The sequence below is a fragment of the Amblyomma americanum genome, chromosome 10, assembly GCF_052857255.1.
Source record: "Amblyomma americanum isolate KBUSLIRL-KWMA chromosome 10, ASM5285725v1, whole genome shotgun sequence".
In the NCBI taxonomy this organism is placed as follows: domain Eukaryota; kingdom Metazoa; phylum Arthropoda; class Arachnida; order Ixodida; family Ixodidae; genus Amblyomma; species Amblyomma americanum.
In genome coordinates, this window is record NC_135506.1 from 104,500,032 (window position 1) to 104,520,153 (window position 20,122).

Genomic DNA, 20,122 nt, shown 5'->3' on the forward strand with positions numbered 1-20,122 from the left:
AGAATTCCTTTTTTTTTGGAATTTTGCTTTACCTTCCGACGAAACCGGTTGTGTAAACCAAAGCATTGTCACTTTCTTTACAGCGTGGAGAGACCTATCCCTGGGGTAAGCAGCGTGACGTCAAAGGGTAAAGGCCCGATGAGCAGAATCGTCGTTTTTCTTCTAAACTGGCTTTGCACGTGACGAGCATCTGCTACCCATCCATGGCAAAACGCGCATTCCAGCCGCCTGAGTCGAAGCGACAGAGGCGGCTACGGGAAAAGCCAAATACCTATGTGTCCCCCTCATTCCCAGCCCATGTTCCTTCAGCTGGTTGCCGACGCGATTTATTATACGCCATTTTTTTTTCTACTTTATTGCCGTGCTCCCTGTTATCCTTTTTTTATTTTGGTGCGTCTCTGTCAGGAACTCTGTCAGGCGCGTCAGTCCTATACTAGTACTGTCGAATGTGGGCGAGTAATTCTCACTATCGAAGCGGCTTTGCTTCCCAAAACACTCGCGGCGCACAGGAGAAGGCAGCTGGTCGGTCCGACGATTAAGTATCGCTGTTTAGTTATTGCGGCGATAAACTCATCCCCATGGCATAAAGTGGAGATGTGCTACTACCGTCGCATTTCGCGAGTGACTTTGGGAATTGGATCCTTTTAAAGACTTTGTATCTATTAAAGAATTTTGAACACTTGGTTAACTTTCGATGTTTACAGCCTTCAATTTATAGTTCATTAATAGTCTGTTAAACGAACTTTATCACGGACATAATGTCCGCCTTGGCGCACATTCCACCTGCACGGACCACGACGATGCATCTTTTACGGCTTTTAGAAGAAAAATCTCTATACATTAAAAAAAAAAAGCACGCGCTATTTGCTGCAGCCAACACGATATTAATGAACGTCCGTCACGTCTGCAGCTTGGCAGCGTTCATAACAAGGCACAAAACACAGAAAAAATTCAATATACACGCAAAAAATTTTGAAAAGAGTATGATACAAGCAAGAACGCGAATTCAGCTTCTCATAACGAGATGTAGGGTAAATGAGTACCCATGTATTCTCTCTAGTGAGGCTATCTGTTTAGTTATTTTTTTGTTAGAAGATTTCAAGAGTGAGTTAAGAACGAATTCTTCTCACAAGCGAGACACTATCCTAAAATCGGGTCGCTAACACTCACTGATAGCAGTGCATTGTCAAGGAATCACCGTTCCAAGTCTTTACTTTATTGTTATGGTGTCGCCGCCGGCAACTAATACAGCAAACGGTTTCATCACTTTTGCAGGAGCATAATAGTATGAATGCAAGCATGCAAACACTCAGAGAGTAGTTCTACCATCCTTCCGTTCCGCAACCAAACGTGCTAACGACTACGCTACTTCCTGCCAACGCATATGTAGTTCTGCTTGTCTAGGACGCTGGAGAGTGTTTGCAGAAGGGCGTCGAATCATATGAATGCCTCCCAAATGCCCTGCAGTGTCTCCAGCCTTTAAGATTCACAAGCAATTGTGTACTTAATTAACCTCTTAACCCCACATCAGTGACTCAAGCAGCAACACCGCGCTAAAGGCTTTCGCCTCACCGCACTTTAGTTCAACAAAGTGCCCCCTGAATTTTTTTTTTCTGGTTATAACGAAATAATTGTTTGCAGCCTGAGACTGCGATGCAAATGTTACATTTGCGCAGGTAAGAAGCGTATTACACTCCGCGTATTCTGTATAGCAACGTTGTGTCCATTTTCGGGAGGTTACGTTGCTGCTTGTCCCAATTTTATCCACAGATTCCCTTCTGAAACTATGCTGCAAATGTACAAACTGCATGCAGTGGGATACCGAGACAGGCAACCATAGAGGGATATAAAGTCGGAACCCGACGCATGGCGTTGCAGCGCTTCTTGTATTGTCGCAACACTGAAGTCAGTGTTCTGAATAACTGTCCGGCCCGATTACGATGTACAAGAGCTGTAGTACACAAAACATGGTGAGGACGGTTAGTTTTTTTCTTTTGCTTCAGGCTAGTCTGGTTTGGATTATTGGGTTTTAACGTCCCAAAGCGAGTCAGGCTATGAGGGACGCCGTAGGGAAGGACTCCGGAAATTTTGACCACCTGGGGTTCTTGAACGTGCACTGACATCGCATAGTACACGGGCCTCTAGAATTTCGCCTCCATCGAAATTCGACCGCCGCGGCCGGAATCGAACCCGCGTCTTTCGGGCCAGCAGCCGAGCGCCATAACCACTTAGCCACCGCGGCGACTCTTCGGGCTAGGATAACTTAACAAACAAGCGCAAACAATGGTACATGGATTTGTTTGATAACTACGTAACAGAACCAAGAAACTATCCTACTCATGCTCTGTGCAGCTTGTTGGGAGAGCAGTGGTGGTGGTTTCAATGTACATGCGGGATTATCCTTACTGTAGTCTGTCGGCAATTGCTCCATCTGAGCCCCTTAATTTAAACAATGTGTTTCTACCACTGTCCCGCAAAGCCATTGTTGGCAGCTCAGTTCATGAACGCTGAGGGTACACGATGAGAAAGACGATGTCCAAGAGAACGTTCACTCTCCTCAGATTGCACAGGAGTGTCTCACTAGGGTCACAAAAACTGGAGTGCGCCGCTATTCGTGGTTTCACCAGTTGATGTTAGATACGCTAAGTTCTGGACACGAAGTCCTGTATTTATTTATTTATTTAATTATTTACCCAATACTGCAGACCTCTTGCTTGGGTGCAAGCAGGAAGGGCACAAAGATATAACATACAAGGGCAATAAGTCAGTAATAGAAGCATGCACAACAAATAAAACTGAAGAATATATCTATACAGTAACTAAAATACATCATCAAAGGCCTTCAGAAAGTCAACAGCGGATATAACTCTCTCAGGGAGAGCATTGCAGTCAGTAACCGTCCTCGGAAAAAGAAGAAAGAAAATTTATAACCGTTACTTTTCGCGAAATATAGCGCTGAACTATAGTCGTGCTGAAGATAAGTTCGACGTGTTCCTGAAAACTGTACATCGCATTACGCCGATAAAAGAGCTGGTTCACTGATCCGCCACAAAGATAGGCGACACCAATTACACAACCAAGACGGCATCTTGCAACTAACTCCCCAAATGATTGTTGAGATTTGCCTTTTGGACGCTTCCATTGCGTTCGCCCAAAAAATTCTTCGGCAAGCATCTGACATCCCTGCATTCGGCGTCCTTGATTTTTTTTTATTTTTATACATATTAATTTGGCTTCTAATCACGAGCCTAAATCCAGGAGTTCACTAAGGTGGCCCTTTGGGCTAGTTGTAATGCAGCGAAAAGATACGGCGCCGGTGAGACATGACACACTGTATCAATGCGTCCTGCTCCTGCTGGGATGTATCTCTTCTCTACCTTACAACTCGTCAAAAAGAACCCCGCGTTTTCACTCCACACAGCGTCCCTATCGAACGGCCTCAACAAGCCCTTCAGCCATCTTGCCTTTTCCGTCCCCTCTTTCTCTTCTAACTGGGCGCCTTTCTCCATATCCTGCTACCGAACATGCGTTCCTCAGGCGCAGCGAAGGCTTCACGCCGGATTGATAGTTTTTTTTCGCCCACAAAGCCCTACTTGCTCCTTCCTCCTCCTACAGTGTGGAATCCGAACAATAGTTAACCGCCCAACCCAACCCCGCAGCTGTGCGCCCTCCCGTCTGCCTGCGTGCGGCTATGCGAGGCAGGAAAGGGGAAAAGAAAAGAGAAAGAAGGAGTTCAGGGTGAAGCGGCCCGTGGTGGCAGTTTGCCTAAGTAAACGGCCATGTCCCTGAAAGCTGGGCTTGTTGCTTGAATTTTTAAAAGCATTTCGATACCCGCAACAGTGATTTTTGGCGAGCCAATTAAATTTATCCCGCAGCCTCTCCCACTGAAGACTGCTACTAAACATTGGAAATTCGCAGTCGGGCCCCATAAAGAACTTCCCAGAAAACAAAAAATGAGCGAAGTACAACGAAGCCCCTCTGCTTACACTATTAGAGACTAAAACAGGGTTTCCAGACTTGTAATTTCAGACCAACGCTTCTTTTTGAGAGCTGCTATTTCAAAATTCTTCTATTGCTAGCCTCATTCTAAACCTACCGACTAAGCACAGGTACATCATTCTACTATGAACCTCGTCTATGGCCTTAAAATGATTCAAACAGAAAACACGCCTATACTAACGCTAAAATATGCACCTACGTGTTCGTTTTCATCAAAAACAAGAAAGAAAAACGTGAACAAAGTTATAATAATTAGCACTTACCACACTGTGCAAAGCTGGTTCAAGTGCTAATAAAAAAAAAGTACTGCTAAATAATCTTTGAAGGAAATCAATCAGATGAGCGTGTAGTGATTTAATTCTGCCTTCTAGACTACCTTGCTCATGCATGTACCTCTCCTGACGTTTTTCTGACCAGCTTTTATTCCTTTCTTGCAGGAGATAAGTGAGAAACAATGCAGCCAGGAACAATAAAAGCCACCCATTACGCCAATAATATGCATTTTCGCGATCACGCATTTGCTATCTCACCGTAGGTTACGTCCACTCTGCCGGCAAAATCGACTGCATCCAGTTCCGCAACGAGCCTTTGGCAAATGGAGAAAACGAACAAGTGATTCAAGCGCTTTTCTCCAACATCTCCTTGTATGCACGTCAGTCCAACTAGAAAGAGAGGAGCAGCACAACGTAGTCATATCTCAAAATTTGATTGTTCTGCAAAAATGAAAAAAATGATAATAATGACACTTAAATATTTCGACCTGGACAAGTTGTCGCATATAAAATATCTAAATTCAGAACGTAAGAATGCATAGCGGATGACAAGACGTGGCAGGAAAAAAAGCACTGACGGCACGTGAACACTATTGCTTCAAGATGCAAAAAACAGAGGAAACGCTCATCAGGCGTACTCATTTAGTTCGCTATCACGCTCCCCTCATGCACTGGTTATATAGCGAAGCTCGATGTGGCTACAAATCCCACACCATCGTACCACTATAGCTCTGGCGCTTATGTCGTTTGAAGAACACACTACCCGGAGCCATTTGCAATCCTAGAGGATTCCTCATTCTAAACTCACCACATATCATCCAAACCTCAGAATACATGGAAGCAAAGCTGCAAGCCTTGCCTTCTCGGAGGCTCAATATTGCCGCCACGTGTCCCCGGGCGGCGCCTTGAGGACAACGAAGAAGTGAGTCAGCACATGGGATAGTGTGCAGCCGTTGGCGCCGCTCTGTGAAAGCAGCCTGTTGCTCGGCAGTACAGACGAACGGTGTACCGTCACGTGTTAAACTGGTAAATGGGTGAGGGGCTCAGCGATCTTGCAGAAGTCGGCGACAAAACGACGGTAGTAGGCGCACAAACCTAAGAAGCGCTTGAGCGTTTTCTTTGTAGTAGGACGGGGAAACTTGGCTACGGCGGCAGTTCTCTCGGGATCGGGTCGTACGCCTGCGGCGCTCACAACATAGCCGAAATACTTGAGCTCTTTGTAGCCAAAGTGGCATTTATCGGGTTTAAGTGTCAAGTCGGCCAACCGCAGGGCGTCCAACACGGTCCGCAGGCGTTCAAGGTGTTGGTCGAAGGTTTCTGAGAACACCGCCAAGTCATCTAGGTAAACTAAACAGGTTTGCCATTTGAGGCCAGCCAGGACAGTATCCATCATGCGCTGAAACGTCGCTGGCGCAGAGCAAAGACTGAAGGGCAACACCTTAAATTCATATAGGCCGTCGGGTGTGATGAAGGTCATTATTATTGATCGACCTTAAGACCGGATATTGGCAGATTCAGGTTGATGAACGTGACCGCGAAAAAATGACCTTCATCACACCCGACGGCCTATATGAATTTAAGGTGTTGCCCTTCAGCCTTTCCTCTGCGCCAGTGACGTTTCAGCGCATGACAAAAATATTTGGCGCGGCGAAGTCTGTCGAGCGAGTCGTCGATGCGGCCATGTCGGAAGCCAAAAAGCTGCGGCACCTTATGTGGGGTGTTAAAGAACAGCTTTTCGCCGGCCTCGTGCTCAGTCCCCCAGCACTGTTGCCGAGTTTCTAGCGGAGGCAGTCACGATGGAGCAGGTCCTCCGGCAACGTTCCACCGCGTACGACCGGCCAGTCGTTGCTGCTTCTGTTACGGAGTCCCTCCCGGTTTTCAACAGCAATACCGACTTTCACCGCGACGTGATCCGCGCTGTTGTCCGTAAGGAGCTAAAGAAGCTTTGTGGTACGTCGCAGCCAGCGGCCAGCTCCCTTATGAGCGTTATCCGCGAAGAGGTGCAGCAAGCTATCAGGCCTCCGTTACTACACGCGTGACTGACTTCTTCTTTGTCCTCAAGGCGCCGCCCGAGGACACCTGGCGGAAATATATAAAATATCGGGCATCCCCACAAACAATATTAGGCATGAATAAACTTCGATCTCAGTTCTCGAGCCTCCCCTAGAGCACTCAATCCTCGTGCCCTGCTCCCGGTCTTCTATAATGAAACACGTGTGGTCTAATCCTGCTACAGTTGTACTTTTCAACTGCAGTAAACGATGCATGGTACTGGTACTTTCAGGCTACACATACAAAACAAGAAAGCATTTAAATAGCCTCTTATTTACTCGTTTCATAGCGCTTGAATTTCTTATTGGAAACTGCGACCAAGAGACTGATTACTATGAAAGCTGAAAGCTTTGCTAGTGGGTGGTTCATTCTTCAAAAAGGAACTTCCTCTTCACAAGATGGTTTGTTTTGCTTGGTTTATGAAGGTTTAATGTCCCAAATCGACTAAGCTTATGAGGGACGCTGTAGTGAAGGGCTCCGAAAATTTCTACCAAGTGGGGATCTTTAACGTGCACTGACATCGCACAGTAAACGGGCATCTAGAATTTCGCCTCCATCGAAATTTGAACGACCAGGCCTGGATCGAACCTGCGTCTTTCGGGACAGCAGCCGATCACCATAACTATTGAGCCATCACGGCGGCACTTCACAACAGGAAGCAGCCAGGGAAAGAGACACTGTAGCCACTAATTTCAGAAACCCCTCTATCATTTAATAAACACACATTCGTATTTAAGTGTGCGTCATCTTCTCTCTTCTTAGAGTCGTGTTACCGCGCATTTCTGACGGCATCAACCTCGGCTGCAAGTGGTGAAAGCTCCTTCCAACTGCGAATTAGCCGACGTATTCGCTTACACGCCTCTCCAACACGTTCTTACCGCTGCCGCCGCCGACCTTCGACTGCAGGCCCAAACTGCATGGAGCCCTACGGTAGCATAGCATACTTCTTGTTCTCCTGCCCCATTGCAACTCAATCCTCATTGCTCAATCACCATGCCCTCCACCTCCCATGACAGACCTAACTAACCTAGTAACAGCTGGCGGGGAAGTTGGAATTGGTGACCTTGGCACAGGATATTCTGGACGCGTAATGCTGTGGCGTAATAATGCTCTTTCTCTCGTCCACACGTCCGTTTTCCTACACAGCCTAGTATCTAAGGATGCAATGAAAGTGGCTGAGGAACATTTTGGAACCGCTAGTGTATAACTTGTTCGTTACTTCTTGACACTCGCATGCTGCTTATGAGTTTGTTCTTGTTGTAGATTTTTTGCTGCAGAACGTCTGGCCAGCTTCTCTTGCTCCTTGGTGTTGCTAGCATTGCGCAAAATTCTTGCAGATAGCCTGGCAGCTTAAGGAGTTAAGGAGACCTTTCTGGCGCGAAGCCTTGCTGCCGACCGGGAAAGAAAAGTACGGTTTTAGCGTAGTTAGAAAAAGTAAACGTGTGAAAGAAGGACTTCAGTCTGACTACTGATTTGGCTTTACTTGGTCGTTGGCACACATGGCAATGATATTTGACTGATATTAAGCTCTGATGGAGGTTAGGCTGATCTGACTGTTTGCGCCCCTTATTTAGGCTGGTGAAGAAAATAATGTGCAATACACAGCGTGCGATTGTGTTGCATATTAGGACAAGGCGTGATTGGCTTTGGGAACAGTCTAGTGCTGTCACGCTCTGGCCAGCAAAGCTCCTTTGTCCGTGAGTCCTAGTCGCGGCAATATTTATTTGTTTTATATTTATTTATTTCCCTTGACAAAAACCCACAAGCACCGCAATCTCGCAAACATCGCAAAACCTTCCTCGGCGTTAGACATCGGAATAGTGCTTTGGCACTAATAATTGACAGACGATTACGGTGGTCGGTAATGCGAAATTTCAGCGCAGCTATTTTCACTACACCTGCCACCGCTAACAGGTAGCGTGTTATGCTGCTAGACACCCTAGGGGATCTTTCCGCGAAAAGCCGCCTCCCGAATTACAATTCCTATGTTCTCGCCGTGGCCGATAGCGTTTCGTTTTGCTACCACCTCGCGCGGTTGTCAGGTGGTATGTTACGCCGACTACGCCGACGACGACGACGACTATAAGGTTGAATCTTACAACGGGCGCCTAAGACCTGCGCCCTATAACTGTTGATACTGCGGGTTTCGGTACGCTTTTAGTTACGACGCTGCGTTGGGCAGTAGAGCATAACTACTCCGCAGAAGCATGCACAGCTTGTGGTGCAGTACAGGTTTTGGAGCAGGTGAGGGCGCCTTGTATACGATGGCGTGGCTGTTGGTGTGACGTACTTCCATAGCGGTCGGAGGGAAGCCAACTAGAGCGTCGTATCCTCGTCATGACAACAGTATCCCGAAGGAACTATCCCTTAGCGAGATTTCAACCAAAGCCATCGAAAAAAGAGCACCCTCGTATGCCGGTCGCTCATAAAATTCGTCCACGGCCGCAGCTTTATTGCGCTACGCGCGTGAGCAGCTTTCATGCATTTCTGAGTATCAGTTCACCACAGGTAGCCAGGTGCGCTGAAGTAGTTGAGATCGAAACCAGCCGAAGTTTCCAACCCCTGATGAATGCCGTGAAGAGTCATGGTCGTCGTCCAATTACCTCGGACATGACGGTCGGCAAAAAGCGTTTTTTATGAAAACAAACACCCACGCCGCGGGGCCCATCACCCGCAGCAGCAATTCCAGAAGCCGTGTGACAATGGGAGAAAAGAAGATTTCAAAATAAACACCGGTGCGGTGGTCTCAAACTGTCTTCGAACTATCAGTCGAAATTAGAGCAGCATCTAATACTTGATGCCTAGATGCTCAAGTTTTAGCAAAAAAAAGCAGTTCCGGAAATAGAAAATGTGCTGCTTAATGACCATACCAAAAACCTTTTCCAAGAAAATATAACAGCAAAACCAGATTATATATGCCAGCAGAAGCAAGCTGATAAGTTACTCCAGAGTTAAAAACGAAAAGCTAGATTCCTTCCTCAGACACGCTAACCTGCGCAAACAGGACTACGCTTACCCTCATCGCCATCAACCACAATGAAAATGTCCTTTCTGACGCACTAAGATCGGCCCTCAAAAAAGTGCTCACAATCTCCCAAACACATGTATCAATTGAGCAAAAGAAATTTAACCCAAACCATAAGTTAACGTAGCAAAAAAGGATATCTTAGAAATATCCCTGTATACGTCTTGTCTCAACAGATTACAAAACACCACTATCTCGATTGTTTTGTTTTCATTGCGAACAGCATGTAATATACGTCGTGCGTGTTCTCCATGTAAATTATAAAAATACAAAAATGTACCCCTTGTGGGTGTTGGTTGGGTGCATGCAGCTTCGTGAAGCTTTTTCTCGTGTAACCTTTTTACGGCTTAAATCTATTTTTGGTGATATAGCCGTCTCATATTCAGCCGCTCCCTCATAGAATGTCGGCGGTGATCCTTAGCAAACACACACGAGTGCCAAATCCTGTCTGTTACCATGTTCGTGCGGTCCTCTTCGTGTTGTGATCTTGATGACCGTTTCTTGGGGCGAACATTAATTGCTAAACATCGATAAAAACCAGCGAATCATCCTCCATTCATCGACGGCGATATAGAATCTCCTGGGCCAAACGAGGCGTGATTCAACAGGAAGTCAACAAAATTTTATCCAAGGGCATTGTTGATCCATTCTCAGGTCCGTGGGCCTTCTTGTGGCTTTAGTTGAAATAGACACTTCTTCGTCGATTTTTGTCACCTAAACCGAGTACCAAAAAGACGTCTACCCATTTCCTGAATAGAAGATGCACTGAGCTATCTCAATGGACGACAATATTTATTATCTATTCCTGCTCGTTCCGGTTAATGGCAGATCATCGTGGATGAGATGTACCGCATAAAGGCAGCCAGACAGCCTTCGCTAATCCAGATAGTCATTAGCAATTTAAAGTGATGTCGTTCGGTTCATTCAGTGCGCCGGCTGATGGACGAGCGGATGATGTACTGGCTACCTCGCAGATTCAAATGTGCAACATACCTATGTTACCTTGTCAATGTTTTTGTTTTGAGCCGATGTGTTCGCGCACCTTAAACGACTTTCAGCTATCCTCGCTCTTTTCCACGACGATGGGCTCCAGCTAAACTTCGCAAAATCTCAATTCGTGCGCTGTGAGCTCACACTTCTTGATCATCTCAACGACGCCTCGGGAATACGGCCTGACCCAAGCAAGATCCGTGTCCTCAAAGATTTTCCTATCCCCAATCTCCAAAGAGAATTGGCAAGATCGTGTCTCCCTGCCTGATGCCCTTTCTTATTAAAATTTTACTGCTGACCTTATGGAGGACTATGGCAGCTGTGCAGTGGCTGTAGACATCTTCCAGTATTTTCACATAAGGCACTCCTACACCCTGATTCTCCCATTCCGGCATGACTGGCGAGGTATCCACTGAGTCAAATGCTTTCTTGTAATCAACAAAGGCTATATGTAGAGAGATGGGAGGGAGTGGGGAGATCTCGACAATGCTATTCAGCGCCTCTTTACTACAGGTAATCCGAGGCCTGAATTGGGAACTGTTGGGAACGGCCTTAATTGTTGGGAACGACCTGAACAGTTGGGAGGCCTGAATTGGGAACGAGGCCTGAATTGGGAACTGGAACTGAATGGAGAATACCTAAATAATCTGCGATTGGCTGACGACACTGCCTTACTCACTCAGGAGATGAATTGCAAAAAAATTATCAATAAGTTAGTCAGATAGAACGGTGGGCCGAAATCTAACATGCAGAAACCAAAGTAACATTCAACTGTCTAGCAATGAAACAGCAGTTGACAATTGGTAGCGAGGTGCGGGAAGTGGCAAACAAATATATTTACTTAGGGCAGGAAGTGACCGCTGATCCGGATCATTAGTGGGAAATCACTAGAAGAATAAGAATGGAGTGGAGCACACCTGGCAGATTCTCTCAGATAATAAATGACACTTTACCAATATCCCTAAAGAGAAAAGTATACAACAGCAGTATCTTAACAGCACTCCCCTACAGGGCAGAAACGTGGAGGCTAGCGAAAAAGGTTCAGCTCAAGTTAGAGAAACGCAACGAACTAGGGGAAGGAAAATAATAAGTGTGACATTAAGATACGGGAAGCAGGCAGTGTGGGTGAGGGAAAAAAAATGTTGTTAATGGCATCCTAGTCGCAATCAAAAGGAATAGAGGGTCTTGGGCAGCGCATGTAATGCGAAGTGACTATGACCATTGGATTTTAACGGTAACTGAGTGGGTTCCAAGAGAACGCAAGCGTAGCAGAGGGCCGCATGAAGTTAGGTAGGCGGATAAGATTAAGAAGTTTGAGGGCATATGTGGGTGCAGCTGTCAGAAGAGAGGGTTAATCAAAGAGACATGAGAAAGGCCTTTGCTCTGCAGTGGGCGTAGTCAGAGTGATGATGAATCTCCAAACGATGTGCACAGATTCATTGGCATTTGCTGCTACTTCCGTCTCTTGGATAAACATTTCGCTGCGATCGCTTTTTTTTCTAGACTTCACCCTGTAAGGCCGCAGATTTCGTCCTCACGGACGTCCGCTGCATACAAAAGGCGGGTTGTTTTAGGCCGGTTACGGTAGATGTGATATCTTGTGTGCCCTAAGCGCTGTGATAAGTGATGAGGCTGTTGCGCATGCTCTGCTGGCCTTGCTGGGACTATGTTATGCGTAATAAATCTCAGTTGATAGCCCAGTCATTGTGGCGTGAACACTCCTCCTCTTGTCCCTTGTCTTTTGTGACTGTTTTTTTTTCAAGTTCCCCGGAACACTACAGAGCAAATGTATGTCTAGTATGGGCCTGCCATTTTTTCTCGACATGGAAGCTCGAAATTCAGTACATTCCACATGACGACATGATCACTCGAGCACGCCAGATACGATCTAGCAATCCGCGATATAGAACAACATGGCATCGGGGAATACAGTAGTTGAAATGGCCTACTTTCAGTGATGAAAGAGGCTCCGATTTACTTACCACGCGCAGCTCTGATGGGTATGAAAAGACCAGAATAGAAGTTAATTCTGTAACAACACCCCAATCTCTCCTAATTGCTCAAAGGCATCTGAGAGCCATCCTTCCCTTGGAATAGAAGCTTCATTCTTTGATTCATTCCTTCCTCTCCTTCACGGCATGGTTCACGAACGGATGAAAGAAGGCGAAGACGTTTGCATTGCGTAGCGCAACAGGCCCCAGTTAATCATCCAAGTTAATCTTCGATCTCCAAGTTAATAGGACCCCTGTCCTTCCATCTTCCATTCTATCAGGCTACATCCTATTACCACTCCTTTTCCTGTCAAAACTTTCCTGTATCCAGCAATTAACCGCCTGTGTCTTGGCCATTCCCCCGTAGTGGGTATGTGCCAGCAACGTCTGAGGCCTTCCTTCCTTCCTTTAATCATCCAGTGAGAGAGCCTACAACAATGGTCAACTGGTCTAAATCAGGTGTAAACGAGGGTACTTTGTATACGCCTACGTTACTACATATACAGCAGATGGTCGTCTTTTCCTGCTGGATGCCATTCCGAAGTGCAATGTTCCCAGCTTTTGGGACACGTTCGACTTAATGGTAAACCTCAGACACAGCTTTACGACCTTCCCTTCCTTCAGCTTAATGTGCCACACCAGGTTTGTCACTGTATCCCGGCATGTTCACCTGAATGTACAGTGTTTTTACGCGTATAGTATTAGTGCCTACCACATACCAAGTGACTGCCACCACTCAATCCGAAAATAATAATAAAACTCATAAAATAATCAAGTAATGCGCTTTCAGCTGACACAATAACTACTTGTGGAAAAAAAATTCAAGTACCAGCTGACATAAGCACAAAAGTGAAGAGAAGGCTGGAACAACTTACTTAGACAGGATTGTGTTAAGCTAATCTTGCCGGTACTCATTTATGGGGAGGAAATGTGGATGCTAACGGAAGGGGTTTACCTTAAGTATTAGAATATACAGCGAGCTAGAATTTAAATTGATTGGTGTAGAATTAAGCGGCCGGAAGCGGGCAGAATGGGTGACGGAAAAAACGCGGGTTATTTATATCCTAGTAAAAATAAATAGGAAAAATGGGCTTCAACAGTGCATGTAATGCGAAAACAAGATAAGCGCTAGGCCTTAAAAGTGACGGAGTGAATTACAAGACAAGGCTAGCGTACCAGGGGCAGCAGAAAGCTAGGTGGGCGGTTTAGATTAAGGCGCTTGCCGGGGATAGGGTGGCCGCAGCTTTCAAAGGACAGGATTAATAGGAGACAAATGGGAGAGGACTTTGCCCTACAGTGCACGTAGTCGGCCTTATGCTGCTGATGATGATAATGATGGGTTCAGCAGTTCGAGTCACAGAAATTCTGGGGTCACCATCGAGGTCATTGACTGTGACAGAAAAATAAACAAAAATTTTCAGAGAAGAAACCTAGGAGGCATGTGCGCCACCAGGGTGACGTAACCTTGTGGCGCCATCAAAACCTGCCCACTTCATTGTGGACAAACTGAGCACAGTGACAGGTGGCAATTAAATGAATGATTGGTCACTAGAGGCCGCTCGACAAGAGCAACGTGGGACGCACCAGCCCGCCGGTAGCAGTGCCTTTCATTGCATGGCACAAGTGCACAGCTTCACCGCTTCACCACTACACCGGGAGTCGCATGAGCACTACCAAGAATTTACGAATGTTAAGTCGGAAATAACCAATTCTCCATATATGGACATAACCCAATAAACTATGGCATTCTATCCTTAAGCCAGAGCTTAAGTGTCCCCTACGTTTTTTTTTCACAACTATCGATGCCTATATTACAGCAAAAATTAGAACCAAGAAGAATGAAAAAAAAACGGGAATTCGCTTCTGAAAACCGAACCACTAACGCCTATTTCGACATGAGAAGTGTTAACGTCACAGTTACATGGCTCTTCTACCCTTTATATGTAGTCTATATATAATCCTTCTATTGCTGTATAACCAGATAAGGAGCCTCTATAATCAATAATTAGCTTTAGAATAAACACTGCATGATTTTGTGCTATCGCCAAGGCGAAGCGAGATGATAGTTTCTTTTCTTATGGCCCCACCCACTATTGGGACCCCACCCAGAGCAGTCGTGTATGTGAAGCAAAGTTTATTTGTAGTTTCAGAGTTCCCAAGCCAAGCGAATTCAAGGACCACAACATCAGAAAGAAGTCGAAGAACAAAGAAGAGAAGAAGAAAGATGAAGAACAAAGAATCCAAGTAGAAGTATACCGAAGCCAAGTCGAGTCAACAAGCAGAAGAGAAGAATGAAGGAGAGAATGAAGAAGTGAATGGTGAGCGAATCAGAGGCCGAAGTTGACTGAATAAGAAAATGGAAGTACACGGCGGTTTTTATCGCTTTATTTGGGTGAAATGTATCAGTTCAAAAGAAAACGTTTGACAGAAGTCTGTCTGGTTGGGAAAAATTAACTTAGTAGAAAGATGGCTGATGCCAACCAGGTTGATTTTTGAAAAACGCGACGTTTCAGGACCGGCTTGATCCCTTCTTCACGGTGTGACTACGGGCGAGGCGCAGCTTTGCTTTTTAAGCCCTCGTGTTGAATACCTCCGGGCCAATGGCCGCAAACAATGAATGTAAGACGAAGGAAGTGCCCCTAGGGAGCGATTAGCATTCTTGAGGCAACACAAAGCGGACGTCCGAAAAATGAGCCGTCAGCGCAGCACGGTGGCCGAAGACTGCGAGGATTTTGACCACCGAATTGACTTTGACGGCACTATTGTACTGGAGACCGAAGCTTACCAGCGCTGGACGCTTCTGCTGGAGTCGTGCCACATACAACAGACACGAAGGAATCTTCATCGCTCCGTGGGGACACTTCCTTCGTCTTTCATCCATGGTTTGCGGCCATTGACAAGGAAGTATTCAACACGACGGCTTAAAAAGCCCGTATTCACACCGTGAAGAAGGGACCCAGCCGGTCCCGAAACGTCGCGTTTTTCAAAAACTAACCTGGTTGGCGTCCATCATCTTTCAACTAAATATATTGAGTTGACTAATAATAAATGTGTGGTAATTTTCATATATCATAAAGTCATTCTCTACAATTATAGGTCCTTGGGAGTCCTCGCACCCATCCTGGCGCAGTGGTGCAGCGGTTAAAGTATGCGTCACTACAATGGCAGCTGCTCCTAGCGGTGGGCCTCGTGCTGCCCAGGTTGCTTTGCCCGAGAGAACAATCAGTAATTTATCTGCGACCTGCCAGGGTGGCCAGGTTGTCATGACGGCACAATGTCACCTCACCTAGGTGGCCCACCTGCCTCCTAGATTGCTCTCTGGTGACCACCTGGCTGAGTCAAGCTCGTGATTTATTCTTACATTGCCGACCACGCCGACGTGGGATTATCTGGGTAACAGCGCTTATAACGCTCTCGCGTTCAAACATGCGTTATTACCTGACGCCAGATGAGGTGTGGAGAAGAACTTAATCAGAATTCAAAACCTCAAGCCTTTGTAGTATTTCTTGGCCAAAAGAGCTACCACAGGAGTGAGCTGAAAATACATCCTTGGGGGTATTGGTAAGCGGTAGGGTAATTATAGAAAAGGAAGAATACCGAGGGCGAAGCGCTCCTAACAACTGTTTATTGTGTGAACAAACATAAGCATATGAACATATGAGCATCATAAGCGCAGAAAAGAGAACAGCATAGTGGGCTAATAAGAGTGATGAGAAGAAATAAAAAGCGAAAAATCTGAAACAACCAACATGTGCGCTTAGGACAGCCTAAGATCGTATTGCGGGTAGTCTAATTCCGTTCTGCCTAACATGACAGAATGCGAGCTAACGCATTGGTTGTCTGAAGCAACATAACCAAAGCTTCGATAATTTCGCGTTCCCTTCCGTTTTTAGCACGGCCTATTACATTGGTGCTTTTGCGTTGGGGTGCGTTTACAGTGTGCGCAATGAGCTGCCAGATTCCGGGGTTTTGCGAATAGTTAACATGATCTTCCGCGTTCTCTAAGGCTCTTGTAGATGCGCCAGCCCGTCTGTTCTACGTAGGTTCATTGACATATAAGAGGAATGTTGTAAAAGACGGAAAGTTGCATTTTGCTAACGCTTCCCAGTACCCCAAGGATCTGTTTCTTGCGTTGCCAGTTGTTTATGAGAGCGTACAGAAGTACTGCTACGGGGCTGGGAGACACTCTTCGATGACGAAGAGCGAGTGTTTAAGTCAGATGTCATGTCTACAGTCCCTCCTCTCTAACTCTAACTGCGTGGTTCCCCCACGATTGTTCGCTGTAACTGTTACGCATATTTAAACATTCCTCTTTTGAAGATAAAGCCGTCGTCGTTCATAATAGGCGAGGGTTCGTTACAACTACTGGATTATATTTTCCTCGAAGTTTTAGCATTCGAGATTACTGCAAAGTATTTGACTCAGTAGAGCAATGAAGCACTGCTTGAAGCCCTGGTATACCATAAAAGAAATAGTAAAATCTCAATAAGGAAGGGTGTTAACCAGCCAGACACGATATCTCCGGTACTATTCGCCGCTTCTTCAGCGGAGGTTCTTAGACTTTGAGATCGGGAACACTATGGGAAAAAAGTTATCTATTTATACCTTAGCATTACGCGATTTTCGATCGCTTTGCCTTGCTAAGTAACCTACGCTAAGAAAGTAAAGAACCAAGAGCCTAAAATAACAATGTATAACGTGTATCAAAAATATAATATCCAGAAGTGTAATGATCGGGACTGGGATGAGAATGGCAGTGTTGGACCGGCGCTGTTTGTGATAAAGCACAACATTAGCATAAAACAGAGAGGTAGGAGCGCAGATCCGTATAACCAGAGAAGAATAACCAGGAAAATAAACGTGGTGTAAAGTACATTTTGCTGGCTCTGATTGCGCCTGAATACCACCATACCATTAACCGCTAAGAAGTAAATATTGACACGTGTACTTGTCTTTATCGGGCGGCCACGTTTCGCCGCCTAACAAGTGTTATCGCACAGCGCGGGACGCGCCTCCATCTATCCGAAGTTTATGGCAAGTCATCGATGCTTCTATTCGCTGTCTGTTGTAGCCGAACCTTATGTTATCTGATTTCATCGCCATACGCGAATGGTGTAGAACTTTGTGGAAGGCACGCGGGTCCCAACGATTAGTCTGGAACATTCGACGACTGCTATGTAACAGCCGACGCCCTTGACCCGCGGATGAGATTTTCGACGATCTCCGACCGTGCTCGCCGCTACCGTTGTGCTGTAAGTGTAGCCTCTTTTGTGTGCACAGGTTCGCCCAATAAAAGTTAGTTTTGTCTTCCACAGTATTGCTACTGTGTTCTTCAACGTCACCACCACGTGATATCTGGTGGAGGTGCTTCTTTTTAGTTTTGTTCATGTACCGGACGCCCCATAAACGCCGTGATCCAAGCCCGGACCGCAGAGAGAACACCAACGTAGTCCCGGACAATCGACCAAGCCGCCGTCTTCAACAGCTGCCCCCGGAGCACGGACTTCTACCTAAGAAGACCAAGATGATTGTGGCCGAGGCAACCCCAATGGCAGCACCAGCGTCCCCCATCGCGCTGCAGCGGCCCAGGCAACCACCGACGTTCCGCGGTTTCACATTTGAGGACCCGGAAAGCTGGCTGGAAACGTATGAGAGGGTCGCTACGTTTAACAGCTGGGCAAGCGACGAAAAGCTGCGACATGTCTATTTCGCATTGGAGGACGCCGCCAGGACGTGGTTCGAGAATCGAGAAGCGTCCTTGACGACGTGGGACCTGTTCCGAAGGAGCTTCCTGCAAACGCTTACAAGCGTCCTGCGAAAAGAGCGAGCCCAAGCTCTACTGGAGACCAGAGCGCAGCTGCCGAATGAGACGATCGCAATCTTCAGTGAGGAAATGAGCCGTCTGTTCCGCCACGCCGACCCGGAAATGTCCGAAGAAAAGAAAGTCCGCCTACTAATGCGCGGTGTAAAGGAGGAACTTTTCGGCCCAATGACACGAAGCCCACTGATGGCCGTAGAAGAGTTCCTTCGCGAGGCCACCAGCATTGAGAAGACACTCGAAATGCGGAACCGACAGTTCGACCGCCGCACGAACTCGACAAACTACGCCGGATTTCAGTCACTGGCCATCGACGACCTGCGCGAGGCCATCAGGGCAGTCGTACGAGAGGAGCTTCAAAGGATCTTCCCTTCATCGCAACCTCAAGTGGCCTCAGTCGCCGAAATTGTCAAAGAAGAAGTCCAGCGATCGCTGGGAGTTCCCGAGGTACAACCACAATCATCGCAGCACCAGCCAGAAGCGATGACCTACGCCGCCGTCGCCCGCCGTCAAGGTCCCCCTCCACTACCGCGCCAGGACCCTGTAACGCCGCAATTCCGTCGGCCACCGCCGCCGCCGCCAACACGCCAACCCGTCGACCAGCGCAGCTACGCGAGGAAGACCGAGGTTTGGCGCGCTCCTGACCACCGCCTGCTCTGCTACCACTGCGACGAAGCCGGCCATGTGTACCGCCGATGCCCATACCGCGACCTGGGATTGCGAGGGTTCGCCGTCGACGCACCGCGCCCTCGGAGAGGCGAACGCCCTCGTGACATCGCCGACTACCTCGCCGCTACTCAGTGGAGCCCTCGACGGCTGTCCCGGTCGCCGTCACCAGGCCGCTACCTGTCGCCGCAGCGCCGTCCATTCACTAACCCACCACGGGGCCGCTCTGCGAGCCCATATCCGGAAAACTAAAAGCAGCAACCGATTGAGGTGCGGCTGCTGTTCGTCGAACTGACGAAGATCCTCCGCCGCCGACGAACACGACGCAGAGACCATCTCGACGACATAATAACGACACGCCGCCGTCCCGACGAAGTCAGGAAGCCAAGACTACACCGACGAAAGACGACTTGACGACGCGACGTTCCAACTTCAACACGACGCAGCCGTGATCCGGCGCCAAGACCTAACTGCAACGCCAGACAAAGAACCACCGACTTCGACGTGCTTGTCGATGGCCATGCAGTTACCGCCTTAGTGGACACAGCGGCTGATTACTCCGTAATGAGTGGACATATCGCCGCCCAGTTGAAGAAAGTTAAGACCGCATGGGAAGGCCCTCAAATTTGGACCGCTAGAGGACACCTCATCACGCCGACTGGAATCGGCACGGCAAGAATAACCATTCATGACCGCACTTACCCTGCCACCTTCGTTATCCTCCAACAGTGTTCACGAGACGTCATTCTCGGTATGGACTTCCTGAACCAACAAGCCCTCGTAGTCACCACGCCTTGAGTGTGCTCGAAGATCAAGTGAGCATCCAGCCTCGCTCCAGCATTGTTATTTTGGTCGGCACCGAAATACCCGCTGACGTAGAAGGTGTCATCGAAGGCGACCAACGTCTACTGCTAGACCGTGAAATTTGCGTCGCAAGAGGAATCGCTCGAATGCATGGAGGGAAAACTGAAGTGTTGCTTACAAACTTCAGCCAGGAGTTCAAGCGCATGAACAAGGGCACGACGATCGCGTACATCGAGAAAATTCTGGAAACCAGTAATGCGTTTGTCCTCTCGGATACCGCCGCATCTACCCCGACGACCATGGATCCGGAACCAGACTACGACATTAATCCAAGTCTCCCCGTGATTAAGCAACAGCAGCTCAGAAGTCTGCTCCGACAATACAAAGGCTGCTTTTCGACGTCATCGAGGATTCGACAAACACCAGTCGCCAAGCATCGCATAATCACCGTGGAGTGCGCTCGACCACTCCGCCAGAGCCCTTACCGAATATCGCCGCGAGAACG

The 20,122-nt window shown here is 47.4% G+C and overlaps 1 protein-coding gene across 1 annotated transcript in view; it reads right to left on the reverse strand.

The window, feature by feature from the left end:
* The window catches only part of LOC144108595 (uncharacterized), a 162,880-nt gene that overhangs the window by 134,290 nt on the left and 8,468 nt on the right, over nt 1-20,122 (reverse strand). The window contains exon 3 of the mRNA XM_077641793.1: nt 4,530-4,661. Within this exon, the coding sequence (XP_077497919.1) occupies nt 4,530-4,661 (132 nt within the window). The remainder of the gene's footprint in view (nt 1-4,529; nt 4,662-20,122) is intronic.